The sequence below is a fragment of the Osmerus eperlanus genome, chromosome 3 (genome assembly GCF_963692335.1).
Source record: "Osmerus eperlanus chromosome 3, fOsmEpe2.1, whole genome shotgun sequence".
NCBI classification, from domain to species: domain Eukaryota; kingdom Metazoa; phylum Chordata; class Actinopteri; order Osmeriformes; family Osmeridae; genus Osmerus; species Osmerus eperlanus.
Window position 1 is genome coordinate 23,459,737 of NC_085020.1, and position 15,322 is coordinate 23,475,058.

Here is a 15,322-nt window from a genome sequence, read left to right on the forward strand (position 1 = left end):
TTAGTCTGGGGGGGGCAGCAGTGTTCAGGTTAGTCTGGGGGGGCAGCAGTGTTCAGGTTAGTCTGGGGGGCAGCAGTGTTCAGGTTAGTCTGGGGGGCAGCAGTGTTCAGGTTATTCTGGGGGGGCAGCAGTGTTCAGGTTAGTCTGGGGGGCAGCAGTGTTCAGGTTAGTCTGGGGGGGCAGCAGTGTTCAGGTTATTCTGGGGGGGCAGCAGTGTTCAGGTTAGTCTGGGGGGCAGCAGTGTTCAGGTTAGTCTGGGGGGCAGCAGTGTTCAGGTTAGTCTGGGGGGGCAGCACTGTTCAGGTTAGTCTGGGGGGGCAGCAGTGTTCAGGTTAGTCTGGGGGGGCAGCAGTGTTCAGGTTAGTCTGGGGGGGCAGCACTGTTCAGGTTAGTCTGGGGGGGCAGCAGTGTTCAGGTTAGTCTGGGGGGCAGCAGTGTTCAGGTTAGTCTGGGGGGGCAGCAGTGTTCAGGTTAGTCTGGGGGGGCAGCAGTGTTCAGGTTAGTCTGGGGGGCAGCAGTGTTCAGGTTAGTCTGGGGGGGCAGCAGTGTTCAGGTTAGTCTGGGGGGCAGCAGTGTTCAGGTTAGTCTGGGGGGGCAGCAGTGTTCAGGTTAGCACTAGTTGAGGGCCCATGCACACCTAAACACAGACACACACACATGGGAAGAGCCTCAGCTCCTCACCCTAGGTTCATTCCAGGAACACATCTTATCTGGGCCAGGGTGGAGCTTGATGGATGGTGCAATTATGTGTGCTAGTTATCCTGAGTTTGAGAACCCCAGATTTTTTCTGGTGTGATTTTTCTCCTCCAGCGGGTTACGCAACATCTATGCGAGGTGTGTTTTTAAGGTTGAGAAATAGTAGGTCTATAATCGAAATGACTATTGATCAAATGAGGTGTACAGTTGATTTGAGAGTGTGTGTTTGGGAATGTTGTTTGATCTTTGGAGCAGCCCTCCCTGTCGCTTGTCTTTGTTGATACTCGTTCATACCAGCAGCAGAATTCTCCCATGAACGCAGTAACGAAAGCCGTCACCTATGTTTATCGTCTTCAGGATTGCTGTTACCTTGAGAAGCGAAGGACTAGCAAGTCGTCTCCTGACGCTGGACTTCTCCTTGGTTACATGGTCACCCCGTTATGACCAGGTTAGAGCTAGCTGTCCCGCTGTTAATCACACTGAACTTTTGAAACCAGTTTAATCAAATGTGAAAATTGCTAATGATCATTATATGGCCTCACATGGTGGTTATGTTGAACGCTAGAAAGTAGATTAAAGTTTCAGGTTTATTTGTCATTTTGTAAAAGTAGGCCCACACGCAGGGCTTAATTTGAGCCGAATACGTTGGATCCAGAACCTTTTTTATTGGATCCTGCACCTCCTGTGTCACTAAGAAAAATGATTCGCCTAAATGGAAAAAAAAAAAACTGTTTGTGTAGTGTCCAATGTTGTTACCTGTCTTGTTATTCTTTATTCCCCATTGAAGTTCCACAAAAATCTTGTGTTGCATTTTCGATGCGTAAGACAGAGGGGGAGGCACCACAAGTGACACTTGCACTTGTGTTGGTTGAGTCGGCCTACTCTGAGGGTCAGGATCCTGTCTCTAATTGCTCCCCTACAAAACAGAGCTGTCAGGGGTTGGTTCCTCCAGGCCAGATGGCTGGGGCGAGGGCTGGTGATAGAGTGATAGAGAGCGTTAATGCTGGGTTTTCCTGCGGCCGTCCCCACGCTGCCTGCTGACGGCTCTGGGGACCTGCCCGCCTGCTTGGAATGCTACTCTTCATTACCAGCCTGCCACAGGGAGCCCTACACACATGCAGCCTGCCACAGGGAGCCCTGCACACATGCAGCCTGCCACAGGGAGCCCTACACACATGCAGCCTGCCACAGGGAGCCCTACACACATGCAGCCTGCCACAGGGAGCCCTACACACATGCAGCCTGCCACAGGGAGCCCTACACACATGCAGCCTGCCACAGGGAGCCCTACACACATGCAGCCTGCCACAGGGAGCCCTACACACATGCAGCCTGCCACAGGGAGCCCTGCACACATGCAGCCTGCCACAGGGAGCCCTGCACACATGCAGCCTGCCACAGGGAGCTCTGCACACATGCAGCCTGCCACAGGGAGCTCTGCACACATGCAGCCTGCCACAGGGAGCTCTGCACACATGCAGCCTGCCACAGGGAGCCCTACACACATGCAGCCTGCCACAGGGAGCCCTGCACACATGCAGCCTGCCACAGGGAGCTCTGCACACATGCAGCCTGTCACTCACCCCTCAACAACTACTACAGTGTGTGTGTGTGTGTGTGTTCATCTGTGTGTGTGTGTGTTCATCTGTGTTTGTGTGTGTGTTCATCTGTGTGTGTGTGTGTGTGTGTGTGTGTGTGTGTAGCTGCAGCAGTGGCATGCTCAGCAGGAAGAGGTTGCCAGGTTGGAGGCAGACGTAACCAGCAGACGTCAGGAAGAAGAGGAGGAGCGACTGAGGAGGAGCCAGGAGAGAGACTCCGCCCTGAGGACACGGCAGAAGCACAAGGTGACACCCTCTCCTGTCACCTGCCCCCTGTCACCACCCACACCCTCTCCTGCCCCCTGTCACCTGCCCCCTGTCACCACCCACACCCTCTCCTGCCCCCTGTCACCTGCCCCCTGTCTCCTGCCCCCTGTCTCCTGTCTCCTGTCACCTGCCCCCTGTCACCTGCCCCCTGTCTCCTGCCCCCTGTCACCTGTCTCCTGCCCCCTGTCTCCTGCCCCCTGTCACCTGCCCCCTGTCTCCTGTCTCCTGCCCCCTGTCTCCTGCCCCCTGTCACCTCATACCAGGAAGAGGTATGTCACCTGCTGGATTGTGTGTGTGTATGTGTGTGGTGTGTGTGTGTGTGTGTGTGGTGTGTGTGTGTGTGTGTGTGTGTGTGTGTGTGTGTGTACAGAGTGAGGGAGGAAGGTGTGTGTTCTCATCTGCTTGTCAAGCTGCTTATTTCTGGACCCCCTTAATGATGTTAGTGTATGTGTGTGTGTGGTCCTGTCCTATAGACTCCCTCCTGTGGGGAGTGCCACGGGACCACAGAGAATCTTGAGAGAGAACCTCTGATTAATGACGGTGTTTAGGCTGAAATGGATTACATATACTTCTGTAGAATCGTCTGGCAGACAATGAAATATCATCTCATTCATTATGTGTACTGCTATTGGATTTCTACCCCATCATAATCGATAGGACATGAAGATGTCAACGTTTCTCTGCTTTGTGGAGAACTTTCTGTGTAGGAGCAGTTGTTGATGTTGTTGCTGTTGTGAGTGTGTCAGGTGCGGCAGTTCTACACAGCACAGCAGAGGCAGAGGGAGGCGCAGGAGTGGAGAGACCAGCAGAGGCTGGAGGAGCTGAGGAGAGCCATGGCAGAGCAGGCCAGGAGAGATAAGGAGAGGTGAGACCGTGTCCACAGCCTGGAGGCTGGCTGCCTCAAGGACACCAGAGGAAAGGCGCTCTCGCTGACAGGCCTTCATCAGTTTGCTCCAGCAGGATGGATAACCATCCTAACATCTCCCTTCACTCTGCTCATGTCAAGTATCCTCCAGTTTGTCCCATCACTATTGATATCTGTGTAGTGTCACTCTGATATCAGGGCAGAGGAGGTGGAGGGCTGGGAGGAGAGGAGGTGGAGGGGAGAGAAGGTGGAGGGGAGAGGAGGTGGAGGGGAGAGGGGAGAGAAGGTGGAGGGGAGAGGAGGAGGGGAGAGGGGAGAGAAGGTGGAGGGGAGAGGAGGAGGGGAGAGGGGAGAGGAGGTGGAGGGGAGAGGAGGTGGAGGGGAGAGGAGGTGGAGGGGAGAGGGGAGAGGAGGTGGAGGGGAGATAAGGTTGAGGGGAGAGGAGGTGGAGGGGAGAGGAGGTGGAGGGGAGAGGAGGTGGAGGGGAGAGGAGGTGGAGGGGAGATAAGGTTGAGGGGAGAGGAGGTGGAGGGGAGAGGAGGTGGAGGGGAGAGGGGCTGCAGGGAGAGGATATAGTGAGGTGCTGCTGCTCTGGCAGCTTCAGAAAGCTGTCCCCTCTGCCCCAGGGCATGCTGGGCCAGGAGAGATAGGTGGAGAAGAGGGGGGCTGCGAGGCCTGATGTCTTTGCCCACTCACTCTCTCTCCCTCTCTCTCTCTCTCTTCCTTTCTATCTCTCTCTTACCCCCTCTTCCACCCTCAACCACTCTCCCTTCCCCATTCTTCCATTCTTTCTGTCTTTCACTCCCCCCCCAGGGTGCAGTTCCGGGCGTCTGTTCTCCAGCAGCGCAGGGAGGAGGGGGAGGTGCGAGCGCTGGAGCGTTTGAAAGAGGAGGAACACAGAGAGAATCGTCTGGAAGCTCTTAGAAATCAGGTAGGACCCCCGCAGCACTGCTGATTAGATCTGCCGTTTAAACGGCCACACCAGGGATGACGTGAGAGGGTTGAACTCAGCACAGGAGGCAATGCTGCCACCTGTTGGTGAGATGTGAGAGTGCAGTGCGATAAGGATGTGATGTGTTTTTACAGTTTTTCACAATTGTTTACACACGTTTTCTGAATATTTGGCTCATTTTCTCAAAACTTGAAACAAAAAAACACAAACAAAAAGCTCTACAGCTTTAGTGTGTAGACAATGTGAGTCAGCCTCCTCTCGCACCCAGGTGGCGGTGGTGGCGGAGGGGGACCCAGCGAGGATGATGGGAGATACGGCCGCTTGGAGGAACCGTCAGCAGGGAGGAGAACAGGAGAAGTTTGTTCTTCATAAACCTCTTTATGATCTGCACACATACACAGATACACAGGTGAGACTGACCTTCTCATGCACCATCTCTCCCCCTCTCTCTCCCTCTCCTCCTCTCTCCTCCGCTCTCCTCCGCTCTCCTCCCCTCTCACTCTCTCTCCCCCTCTCTCCCCCTCTCCTCCCCTCTCCTCCCCTCTCCTCCCCTCTCCCCCTCTCTCCCCCTCTCCTCCCCTCCCACTCTCTCTCCCCCCCTCCTCCCCTCTCACTCTCTCTCCCCCTCTCTCCCCCTCTCCTCCCCTCTCACTCTCTCTCCCCCCTCTCTCCCCCTCTCCTCCCTTCTGTCTCTCTCTCCCCCCCTTTCTCCCCCTCTCCTCCCCTCTCACTCTCTCCCCTCCCCTCTCCTCCCCTCTCCTCCCCTTTCATTCTCTCTCCCCCTCTCTCCCCCTCTCCTCCCCTTCTCCTCTCTTCCCCCTCTCCTCCCCTATCCCGCCTTCGTTCCCCCTTAACTCTTCCTCTGAGGTATGTTGATGAAGCTGACTGTGGTTGTGATAAAACCTAGTGTGGTTAATCATATCAGTCAGGATATGCACCACAACAATGTTTGACTAAGGTAAACATTCCCCTCATACAGACAGGACTTTAATCAGCCCCTCCTTCCTTCCGCCCCTCCCCCTCTTCAAGGCCCCCAGTGAGTCAACAGCACAGGCCCACATCAGTACAGTATCGCTCACATGGAGAACACACTTTGGTTTTGTTATGGTCGATTGAGTAACGGGGTCGCGATCTAATGATCCTGTATTTCAATACCAAACCCTAAGAGATCAGTAACTGACCTTGGAAACAGGTGTGGGAAACAGACGACAGAAGATGTGTGGAAAGATAACCTGGCTAATCTGTGTCAGTGTTTTGGAAGCAGATCCGTACACAGTGTGTTCACTTCCAGCCCGACACGTGTGTCTTCCAGATTGTGTCTGACCCCAGGGTGCGCATCGAGCAGGCTCTTCGACAGGCTGGGCTCCACAACACGCCGTACGCCCAGCAGGTTTTCTCAGGCCTCAAACCGCTCAGGCCACCCAGACGGGACACAGAGTCCACAGGCTTCAGGTCCTGAACAATCTGTCCTTGGCACCAGTTCAATCTGAACTGCCAACCAGTGGCAATAAGCCCATATATGGCGATATATGTTGTTTAAGATGTATGAATATTATTTGAGTGATTACAGAAAACAAGGAGATATGTTTTCTACTTCATGTAAAAGGTCTCACTGGGTCCCTGTAACAAACACTCAAAACTAGAAATACATGTTACCTCGCTCCTTTAGCCCACACGTTTAGAAAAAACCAAGACAGTGGACTTTTCATTTCACACACTGTATCATCTGTGGGAAGCTGAATAAAAACTAATGATTGAAAGTGTGTCTGTCTGTATTTCCTACAGACTCATCTGTGTTTGTCTGCACTGTTTAGTCTGTCTTGTGTTTGCTTTTGTCATCTTCAGGGAAGTTTGAACTGCAAGTAAATATTTTGACAGAGTTGATGTGACAATCTGACGGGCTGTTGAACCTTTCATCTCCATGTAACTTCCCACTTAGCCCTACATCCATGCAAACATGCCGTGATCTGCTGTTATATATGACAGCAAAGTTCAGCCCTCAAGCAGTATCTTCTGAAAAAAAGACTTTCCAGAAAATCCCATTCTTCTCCCTTGCAGTCCATTCTGGATCTGAGAATGTGTGATGAAGTCAGAGTTGTGTCTCTCGCTTCTAAATGTGGTCAGACTACACTGGCTCAGACTCTCATTTCAGCTCAAAAGGTTATTTTAAATGAAATTTAGGAGTGTTTTATTTTCAAAACTTTTATTCACTTCCAAAGTGGCACAAGTAGCAAAGTAACAAAGCGATATACAACAGCATACACATTTACTCACAGATAACAAAAGTAAAAATACCTTTTATCAATAACAGAACTTCCAACTAAGTCAACATCTGTAAAAACCCACATATTTTCTAAAGAAGCTTCAAATTCTCTTTAAATAAGTGTTACATATTCACATGACTATTTACAAGTCCACATCAAGGTTTGGTGCTGTAGGCGTCTGGGGTGTGTGGATCTTAAAGGTGCTGTAGGCGTCTGGGGTGTGTGGATCTTAAAGGTGCTGTAGGCGTCTGGGGTGTGTGGATCTTAAAGGTGCTGTAGGCGTCTGGGGTGTGTGGATCTTAAAGGTGCTGTAGGCGTCTGGGGTGTGTGGATCTTAAAGGTTTGGTGCTGTAGGCGTCTGGGGTGTGTGGATCTTAAAGGTTTGGTGCTGTAGGCGTCTGGGGTGTGTGGATCTTAAAGGTTTGGTGCTGTAGGCGTCTGGGGTGTGTGGATCTTAAAGGTTTGGTGCTGTAGGCGTCTGGGGTGTGTGGATCTTAAAGGTTTGGGGCTGTAGGCGTCTGGGGTGTGTGGATCTTAAAGGTTTGGGGCTGTAGGCGTCTGGGGTGTGAGGATCTTAAAGGATGTATCCCAGGCGCTTCTTGATGAAGTGTGAGACGAGAGTCTGAGGTCTTTGCTGGTACTCCAGCAGGACATGGTGAGGCGTGGAGATCTGGTCTCCATCAAAGCGGTTCAGCAGAGTCACACAGACCACAGCAGCTGGGAGGAGGACAGCACATGTGTTAGACCAACGCCCAACAAACAACATGTGGTGCTGCTTTCTCACATGTTTGAGTTGATGTTCTTGTTCTTATCTCCCCCCCCCCCACCACCGCCTCCAAGCTGAGAGGAGTGTCATGTTATTTGTTATGAAACAGCAGCTGACCTTTGATGCCACAGACTCTGCACATGGCTGCGAACACGGTGGACTCCATCTCTATGTTCCTGACCCCGGCCTTGTGGGCGGTCTGCAGGTACTCCTGCTTCTCCTCGGGGGAGAAGGAACAGAGCGCCCCGTCCAGCCTGCCCTGACCTGGGGAGCACACACACACACACCACGACACACACACACACGCAGCATGACACACACACACGCAGCACAACACACACACACACACACACGCAGCATGACACACACACACGCAGCATGACACACACACACGCAGCACGACACACACACACACACACACGCAGCACAACACACACACACACACACACGCAGCACGACACACACACACACACAGCAGGACACAGCCTGGGCTTAGCGCAAGAGCAACAACAACAAACTAACTTCCCTCCCTGAAGCCAAAACTGAACTACAATTGGCAAGATCCTAAGGAACACAAGAGTTTAGGTCCCTGGCAGAAGGCCATAGTCATGTACTGTCACCCAACCACCTCCACTACACTTATTCTAACTCGTAGGCTTGCTAGGTGCTCCAGGCGTCTGAACATGTCCATACCTTCATAGAAGTCATCCGTGCACAGGGTGTTGCCTCTGACCGTGGGCAGGTCGTCGAGCTCAGAGGAGCAGTGCAGGAGCTCGCTGGCCACACCCTCATCCAGCACCGTGCTCCTGGTGATCACCTTCCCCAGGACCACCTGCTCAAACTGGGGCTGGAAGGAGTGGTCCACGGCCTTGTCTGTGATCACCACCGTCCCTGGAGCCACGCCTGCAGGGACCACATGGGCAGGGCTGACAACACGGCAAGAACTTTCGACATCCCTTGTTAGGCATGTTGGCCAGATCCTGCCAGACTGCTTTTAGACGGCTTCCTACTAAGCGCATTGGTTGACGTTGGCAGTAGTTGCTAGTTAACTTCCTACTAGGTGTTCTGCTGGTATAGGTGGCCAGGTGTGACTGCGAGGCAGGTGTGGCTGCGAGGCAGGTGTGACTGCGAGGCAGGTGTGACTGCGAGGCAGTTGTGGCTGCGAGGCAGGTGTGGCTGTGAGGCAGGTGTGGCTTTGAGGCAGGTGTGACTCGAGGCAGGAGTAGCGGCCTGTACTCACCGATGCCTCCAGACGTGCCGATCCTGAAGAGGACGAGGTCGCGGCAACGCGCGTGGTGCAGGAGCTTGATGAGCTCGTGAAGCATGATGGAGATGGAGGGGACTCCCATGCCATGCTGCAGGGGCACAAAGCACCTCGGTTAGATGATACTCATCTTACAGGAGCCTCTTAAAGACAGGATGTGATCGTTAGAATACGTCCCAATTAGCTACACTTACACTGATAGAGAGCACCGGTCCCACTTTGTACATGGAGTAACGATCAGTTCCCTCACAGATATCAATGATGTCATCAGTGCTTCCAGGCAGAGACAACTCGTTGTGGATGAACTGGGCGAAGGCCTTCATGCGGTTGGCACTGCCACCGACACACACAAACTGCACAGGGGGGAAGACAGACAGATTCAGAGGTCATCGAGTTCATACTCTTCTGTTATCGAGGACAGCCACGTGTTGCTGTGGAGCTCCACCAACCTTGATGTCTCCAAACATCTCAGGCAGGTTGTGTGTCTTGGTCCCCAGGCTGAAGTGGTAGAGGATGTCCTCCTCCATGGTGTCCAAGTGGGGGTTCTTCACGTGAACCTGTGTCTGTCTGGGTCCAGACACAGTAACACTGGCAGCATTACACACTGGTGACAGGTGGCACAGCCAGGTGCAGGGCAGGATGTCTCACACACAAGGCAGTGTTGAAATAAAAACATCAGCACAGTTCTTCAAATACTGGACAAAATACTCACTCGATGTATTCAGAAGGGTCCGTCCCCATACGGAGTAGAATATGTGCCATGGTTGTAGTTCTTTCTATACTAAAATACATATGGAAAAAATGTATATAACCACTACCAACAAATCCAAGTATGAAATAGCCACAATTTATAACAACCACAAATACAATACATACTTAAAGTACATACTGCAATTATGGAAGTTCTGAATCCTAAAACGTGATTGTTTTTCTCAGTGATGTGCAGCTTCAGTCTGTCCTGTCTTGCTGCTGAGGTAAGAGTGATCCCTGCCAGAGGGCTTGATATAGTCCTTCCCCCGACCCAAACCCCGACTCATCCCTCAGACTGATTGGTTGTGGAGGGAGGAGTGCTGTCCTCTCATCACCAGGGTCTATACACACGTTAGCGTGCAACCACAAGAGAAACAAACATTTGGCCAACCTCCAAAGTTATACCCCTGTACACTTTAACAACATAGTCAACCACGTCAGCACAATATTAAAAAAAGATCACATGTGAACACAAAAACACACCATGTTTTCAGGGTGTGTAGCGTTTTCATGGAAAGCAGCATCATCAACCTTTGGGATAAGGCAAAGTCATAAAGTTGCATTGCACCTGTAAAACTACGGGCAATTACTGACTAGGTTTGTTATGATGTTATGCAATTCAGTGCTTCTTGACACATTACCCTCCTTCACCTTATCTTGTTCTGGGAGCAGGTGGTGTGCAGTCAACACAGCAGACATGAGATATAAACCACCTGTTTGCACATCACTGGTATCTGTTCACTTTCTAACCCATAAGATGTGTGTATAATCTTGGGCTGACACTATTGGGATGATTGTAGAGAAGGTACCATGACACCAATCATGTCCTTCAGCAGACTCCTTCCTAAGCACGCGGGACACTGTGGATGGTGTGTTGAAAACAACGCAGAGATGACAGAAGGAATCACTTCATTTTTATTTTACCATGAGGAGCACAAAGACAACATGTCCAAACACGGAACAGCTCATTTTAGAGGAGGCACTGTAAGCCATGCTCCTTTTACAAAAGTCACCCTTCCAAACAATCTTGGCATAACTTAGTTTAGCAAGGACTTTGTCGTCATACAGTCACAGTGCAGAGGCAACGATGACAGGCACAGCAAAGAGCTGATCTAACAACTCAAACTAAACGCATTATCTCATTTCCCACTTGTATACATGTCTTGGAACGGCTAACTTGACGAGTGGTGCAGCTACTTTAACTTGAAGCTAACTTTTAGTTTCTAGAACAGAACGGTGAGGTGTATGTGGGCAGGTAACAGCTAGGATCATGGGGGAGAACTCTGGGGGGGAAGAACGTCCGACACAGCTCTGCTCTAGTCCTGGGAAACATCAGAGGCTAGAAGAAACACACAAGAAGTTGCCTTAGTTCATCATCACTAGCACCAGGGATTTATATTTCTTACAGATTAAACTTGTTAAGAGGCATATCATAATTTCTTGACGGCACACAAGCATTATCATTTTTTACTTTTATCTGTGTGACTTCAGACATGCAGATCGGTACATTTATTGTCACATACAACCAATAAATAATCTGACATCATGTGTATTTAATATTAGGGTGGTCTCGGGTCCTACCCGTGGAGGGGGGAGAGACAGTAATCCCGATCTGTATCCCCACATTACTACACACCTGAGACGCCTGAGGGCTCATTCTCAACGTAGCCAAAGCTCAGCAGCTTGGACATGCTGACAGCTTCTGGTTTCTTATTTTGAGCCCTGCAAGAGGACAAGATGAGGGAGTTACAACCACAACAGAGCACACATGAGGTTTGCATCTGTCATCAGCAACCCAGGCCAGAAAGGAGGACCTCTGGAGAGGAACAAGTCCAGTTGCACTCTTCCTGGCTGATCAGCTGCTGCAGTATTGATTTGTTGAAGAACCCTCTGGCTAAACACATGCATGGGCCATGCCCACAAAGGCAAACATTGCATTTGGACACTGAAAACATTGACAAACACTTTGGTTACTCGTCAAATTATTATTATTATTATATATATCCCCAAATACGCCAGTGTGTGTCTACGTTAAAGTATTTGGGTGGTGACATTTTGTGTCAACAGAATGAGGACATTAGACAGAAGCTAGGCCCATGGATATTCTGTACACATGTCTTGGTCATGTGACATTGTGTTTTGCAGTTCATTCCGGTATGTAAGAGGTGAATGACATGTCAATGGGCCAAATGTTCAGAAGATCTGTTGCACAACGCAGTGGGTAGCCAAGTAAAACAGACAAATGTTCCAACAGAGAACGCCATCTCAACAGCTCATGATCCGTGTTCTGGGATCAGTGCGGTGTGACAACGTGTCAAATTAGTTTATCGGATTCCCGAAACCAACACTCCTTTTTCATGCTTATCCTTCTGAGGCAGAAATCCAAACCTAGGCTCCTGATAACTTTCAATGTACACTAACCCAGCGAGCGCTTTGTGACCTGGCTGTTTTCTATGCATTTATATTATCTATGCTAGCTGTGCATTTGTGGTCAGTTCATAGACTTATATAACTACAGGTGTCAGTTGGATATTACCTACAGGATCCAGGGAGGCTGCTAGCTCCAGCAGGCTAGCAGACAGCATGTCATGGCTAAAATAATGAATGTCCACTGCTGCCACCTAGTGGACACAAGCTGCTATTGCACGTACGTTTTCTTGAACTTGCTTGCATCGTGTCGCTCCTCTTCGGTCAAGGCCAGCTTCTCCATCTGGCTGCTAGCAGGGTCTCCACATTTCTGACGGTTAACAAAGTCATTTCATATATGGGTTGAGGCGTTGTTAAGAATACAAATAATAAAACATCTAAATTAGTCTGTCGAACTAGCTGGGCCACTGTCGATAAGCAGTGTCCTCCTCTGTTACTAATGCGCGCGCCAGTTCGCGCGCAAACTTTGGGATTTATAAAAAAACTAACTTCACGTGAGAATGTGCTGTCTTCCACGCACACTGTGACACATTACTACGCACACAACTTAGAGAAATGGGAAACTGCGACTCCGATGGCAGAAGGATGAAACTCGGGACAAGTCTTCACGTTGATAACATTGTGAAAAATAAATCGAAATATAACCTCTCACGTGTTACATAGGAAGAGTTCCCTGGAATACACGCACAAATAACATGATTTCCGATAAATACAAACGGAGATATCTGTTTATGCAAAAGAACCCCTCAAATATTTGTACAATTTAATTGTGAATAATATTTGATTGGATCTGTAATCATTCAACACTTATGGCATGTTGAAATGTATTCTCATAAATAATTAGGTGAACATGAGGACAAATTAGGTTTAAACTTGCTGTTGCCAGTCAGGCAGATACGAATGCCGAGATACGAGTGTCATATGTGTTCACATGTTCATTGCGCATTACTGTCAATGTGATAATGTCCCTGTCTTTGTCAATAACAATTAGTGCAATTACCAAACCTGAAAGTGTTACTGACCCTAACCATATTAATATGAATTCGGGGCGTGTCCGTCACCATTTATAGGCGTTACTTGGGTGGGGCAAGACGCTCGCGCACGTGCGCTTAATTTCCAGTAAATTGTGATTTATGAAGTAAGCGGGATGTCCTGTGTTTCGATCGTACGCAACGTTTTCACGTGAATTCTACGCACAGTTTTATAAAGGAGCCCCCCTTTATTGCGTCAATTTGTCAAGTTATAACCCACACGCCAATAATGCGTCTGTTTGACTAATGTTACCATGTAGGTTTAAAGGAAATAATGTACAGAATTTAAGATCCAAAATAAAAAGTGGCCCATGAATAACAAGCATCAAGAGAAAGAACTGACATGAATTAAAAAATGTCGGAATATGATCAATTGAGCTAGAGAGGCTGTTTTGAGAAAGGCTGTTTTGAGAGAACAATAGCAGAGCAGTGGTGTCAGGGACACTAAGGCTGGGTTCACCTTCTCTCTGTCTGCCTCGCGCTCCCAAGTCGACTTGTTGTCACTTCCAAAGGGGGCATCTGGTGTACGTACAGTTTTCTCGTTTTCAGTTGGGCTAAAAGAAGACAGGGCATTGTGTAGACTGTAGACAATTAATATTAGTACGCAGAATCACAAATATGACATTTAGTTGTCTGCTGGTGTATAAGTTACCTTACAGCCTCTTGATTTTGTGAACCTTCAGCAAACCAGTCAGGGGCCTGGTATGCTGGGTTAGGTTTGGATTCCAAGTTGGTCTCCTCGTGCCAAAGCAGGCCTGTAACATGGGCAGACATCCACAATCACATGAATAAACTGAAGAGCCGATACATGCTAGCTCATTTAAATAAGCTATATGTTTGTACCCTTCTGTCCTCCTTGTTTTGCCAGTTTTACATAAACAGAGTCTGTGTCCATAACTCCTACACGGCGCCCGCGGCTCCTCTCCTCAGGACCGTTGTTAGCATCTTGAGACAGTCCGGGAATTTGTGATGCAGGGCCGCTTGATGTCCCGTTAACGCCATCATCAGCATTATAGCCGGTTTTGATACCTAAAATACACGTGCATAATTAAAACAATGTAGCTATATGGTTCATATACGACTGTCTACAGCAGTTAAACACTGATAATGCTTTTTCCACATAGCTATGTCAAGGATTATAGGACTCCGCGTTCAAGCTATGTGCGAGCTAGCTTGTTGCAAGCCTGCCGTTGCCAGACGGATAGCCGCAGCTCCCGGCGTCCCATGAAGAGATGCTGCCGAGGACCCGCCCTGATCCATCATGAGTCAGGATTGATATGGTTGTGCAAACTGAATACATAAGGCCTCGTCTCTATACTTGCCATACTTTGTAGGTCGACGATCTGTATCAGTATTCATTTCTATAGTTGTTTTTCTGATGGAAAATGAAGACAAAAACCCAGCATAGTCATCCAAGCTAAAGAGATAATGCAGCAGAACATTGGCAGCTAGCTATGTTACTGCTGCACACATTCTAATGCTACAGTTAGCCAGCTAGCCTAGCTAGAGCTAACGTCTGCTGGTTAGCATTAGCTCTAGCTAGCTAGCTAGCTAGCTAGCTAACTAGCTCATGCGTGCTAATAATTCCAACAGCTTTCTCTGGTACTATAGTTATTCCCATATTCCAAAACCTGGCGTATTTTCTACTAGTTTTGTACTTACCTCTATCTAAGGAAGAGCGAAATTGTAGGTGTTTACTAATACCTATTTAGGCAGCGAGCTATCGGACTACAAGAGAAGCTGATGATGATGACCAGTGAAAGATTGAAGATTGAATTCCAGTTTACAACTAGTATGTTGTCATAGAAACAGGGTTGGACTGCAGGGGTGTGTTCAAGAGCACAGCGAGGCTAGTAGACCAGCTCTACATCTGTACTCAAGTAGCCGACTGGCGGCAGAATGTCACGGTGCTACTGGATACATATCATGCTTTAGTACTTAATAACAATATTTTATATACTTATTGTCCTGACATTGAACACCACCTACTAGCCAGCTACATTCACAGCTGTAGCTGGTGCTAGTAGTTAGTTAGCCTAGCAGACATGAGACAAATAAACATGCATTTAGTCTGGATCGTGACAGTACATATTTGTGCAGACCTGTAGTTGGCTAGCTAGACCAGTGCTACCGGGGTTTCTTTAATAATTTTTTTGTATTTTATTTTTGTATTATAATTTTTATTTTTTACCGTAGAATGTGTTTGCATGCGATAATTGTGAAGTAGGCTATAGCCGAGACGATATGTACTTTTATGTTTTAGGATACTTGTTTTGTTTCCATGTTTGTGTTCGATATCGTAATGTTTTTGTTGTATAACCTGTGCTATATTCATTTTATATGAATGTTTACAATGTATCGGACTGACACTTACGATACATTGCTAGAAACATGAATCAAATCGAATAACCAACTTGTCTTAAAGGTTAATAAAATGTAACA

General features: G+C 48.8%; 3 protein-coding genes across 5 annotated transcripts in view; 1 reads left to right on the forward strand and 2 right to left on the reverse strand.

Moving 5' to 3' along the window:
* The window catches only part of LOC134016934 (coiled-coil domain-containing protein 148-like), a 37,470-nt gene extending 31,366 nt beyond the window's left edge, over positions 1-6,104 (forward strand). The window contains exons 10-14 of the mRNA XM_062456177.1: positions 2,400-2,540; positions 3,308-3,426; positions 4,240-4,357; positions 4,647-4,787; positions 5,691-6,104. Of these exons, the coding sequence (XP_062312161.1) occupies positions 2,400-2,540; positions 3,308-3,426; positions 4,240-4,357; positions 4,647-4,787; positions 5,691-5,837 (666 nt within the window). The 3' untranslated portion in view covers positions 5,838-6,104. The remainder of the gene's footprint in view (positions 1-2,399; positions 2,541-3,307; positions 3,427-4,239; positions 4,358-4,646; positions 4,788-5,690) is intronic.
* Positions 6,105-6,564: 460 nt separating this feature from the next.
* upp2 (uridine phosphorylase 2) lies at positions 6,565-9,689 on the reverse strand. Of its 2 annotated transcripts, XM_062458010.1 has the most exons (9): positions 9,549-9,689; positions 9,385-9,453; positions 9,122-9,239; positions 8,867-9,025; positions 8,649-8,763; positions 8,102-8,311; positions 7,526-7,672; positions 7,183-7,359; positions 6,565-6,802 (listed from the first exon to the last, which is right to left on the reverse strand). In XM_062458010.1, exons 1-8 carry the CDS (start codon positions 9,557-9,559, stop codon positions 7,217-7,219), a joined length of 972 nt encoding a protein of 323 aa, XP_062313994.1. In that variant the 5' UTR covers positions 9,560-9,689; the 3' UTR covers positions 6,565-6,802; positions 7,183-7,216. The 2 variants fall into 2 exon arrangements, with proteins under 2 accessions (XP_062313994.1, XP_062313995.1); XM_062458011.1 differs by lacking the exon at positions 6,565-6,802 and having other exon boundaries at positions 6,947-7,359; positions 9,562-9,689.
* A 630-nt stretch (positions 9,690-10,319) lies between these two features.
* LOC134017892 (uncharacterized protein C7orf57-like) lies at positions 10,320-14,706 on the reverse strand. Of its 2 annotated transcripts, none has more exons than XM_062458013.1 (8): positions 14,543-14,706; positions 14,203-14,255; positions 13,724-13,909; positions 13,533-13,635; positions 13,341-13,461; positions 12,074-12,159; positions 11,059-11,144; positions 10,320-10,761 (listed from the first exon to the last, which is right to left on the reverse strand). In XM_062458013.1, the coding sequence occupies exons 2-8, from the start codon at positions 14,237-14,239 to the stop codon at positions 10,739-10,741; spliced, it is 642 nt and encodes a 213-aa protein (XP_062313997.1). In that variant the 5' UTR covers positions 14,240-14,255; positions 14,543-14,706; the 3' UTR covers positions 10,320-10,738. The 2 variants fall into 2 exon arrangements, with proteins under 2 accessions (XP_062313997.1, XP_062313998.1); XM_062458014.1 differs by having other exon boundaries at positions 13,341-13,434; positions 14,543-14,700.
* Between the last annotated feature and the right edge of the window lie 616 nt (positions 14,707-15,322).

Excerpts from the sequence above, each read along its gene's own strand:
- upp2 (XM_062458010.1), bottom strand. Across the intron at positions 9,240-9,384 it reads GACCCTTCTGAATACATCGA|ACAGACACAGGTTCACGTGA; the intron begins GTGAGTATTTTG and ends GTCTGGACCCAG. Across the intron at positions 9,026-9,121 it reads AGATGTTTGGAGACATCAAG|TTTGTGTGTGTCGGTGGCAG; the intron begins GTTGGTGGAGCT and ends CCCCCTGTGCAG.
- LOC134017892 (XM_062458013.1), bottom strand. The coding sequence starts at position 14,239 with ATGAATACTGATACAGATCGTCGACCTACAAAGTATG. Across the intron at positions 13,462-13,532 it reads CAAAATCAAGAGGCTGTAAG|TCTACACAATGCCCTGTCTT; the intron begins GTAACTTATACA and ends AATTGTCTACAG. Across the intron at positions 11,145-12,073 it reads GCAAGCAAGTTCAAGAAAAC|GGCTCAAAATAAGAAACCAG; the intron begins GTACGTGCAATA and ends GTCCTCTTGCAG.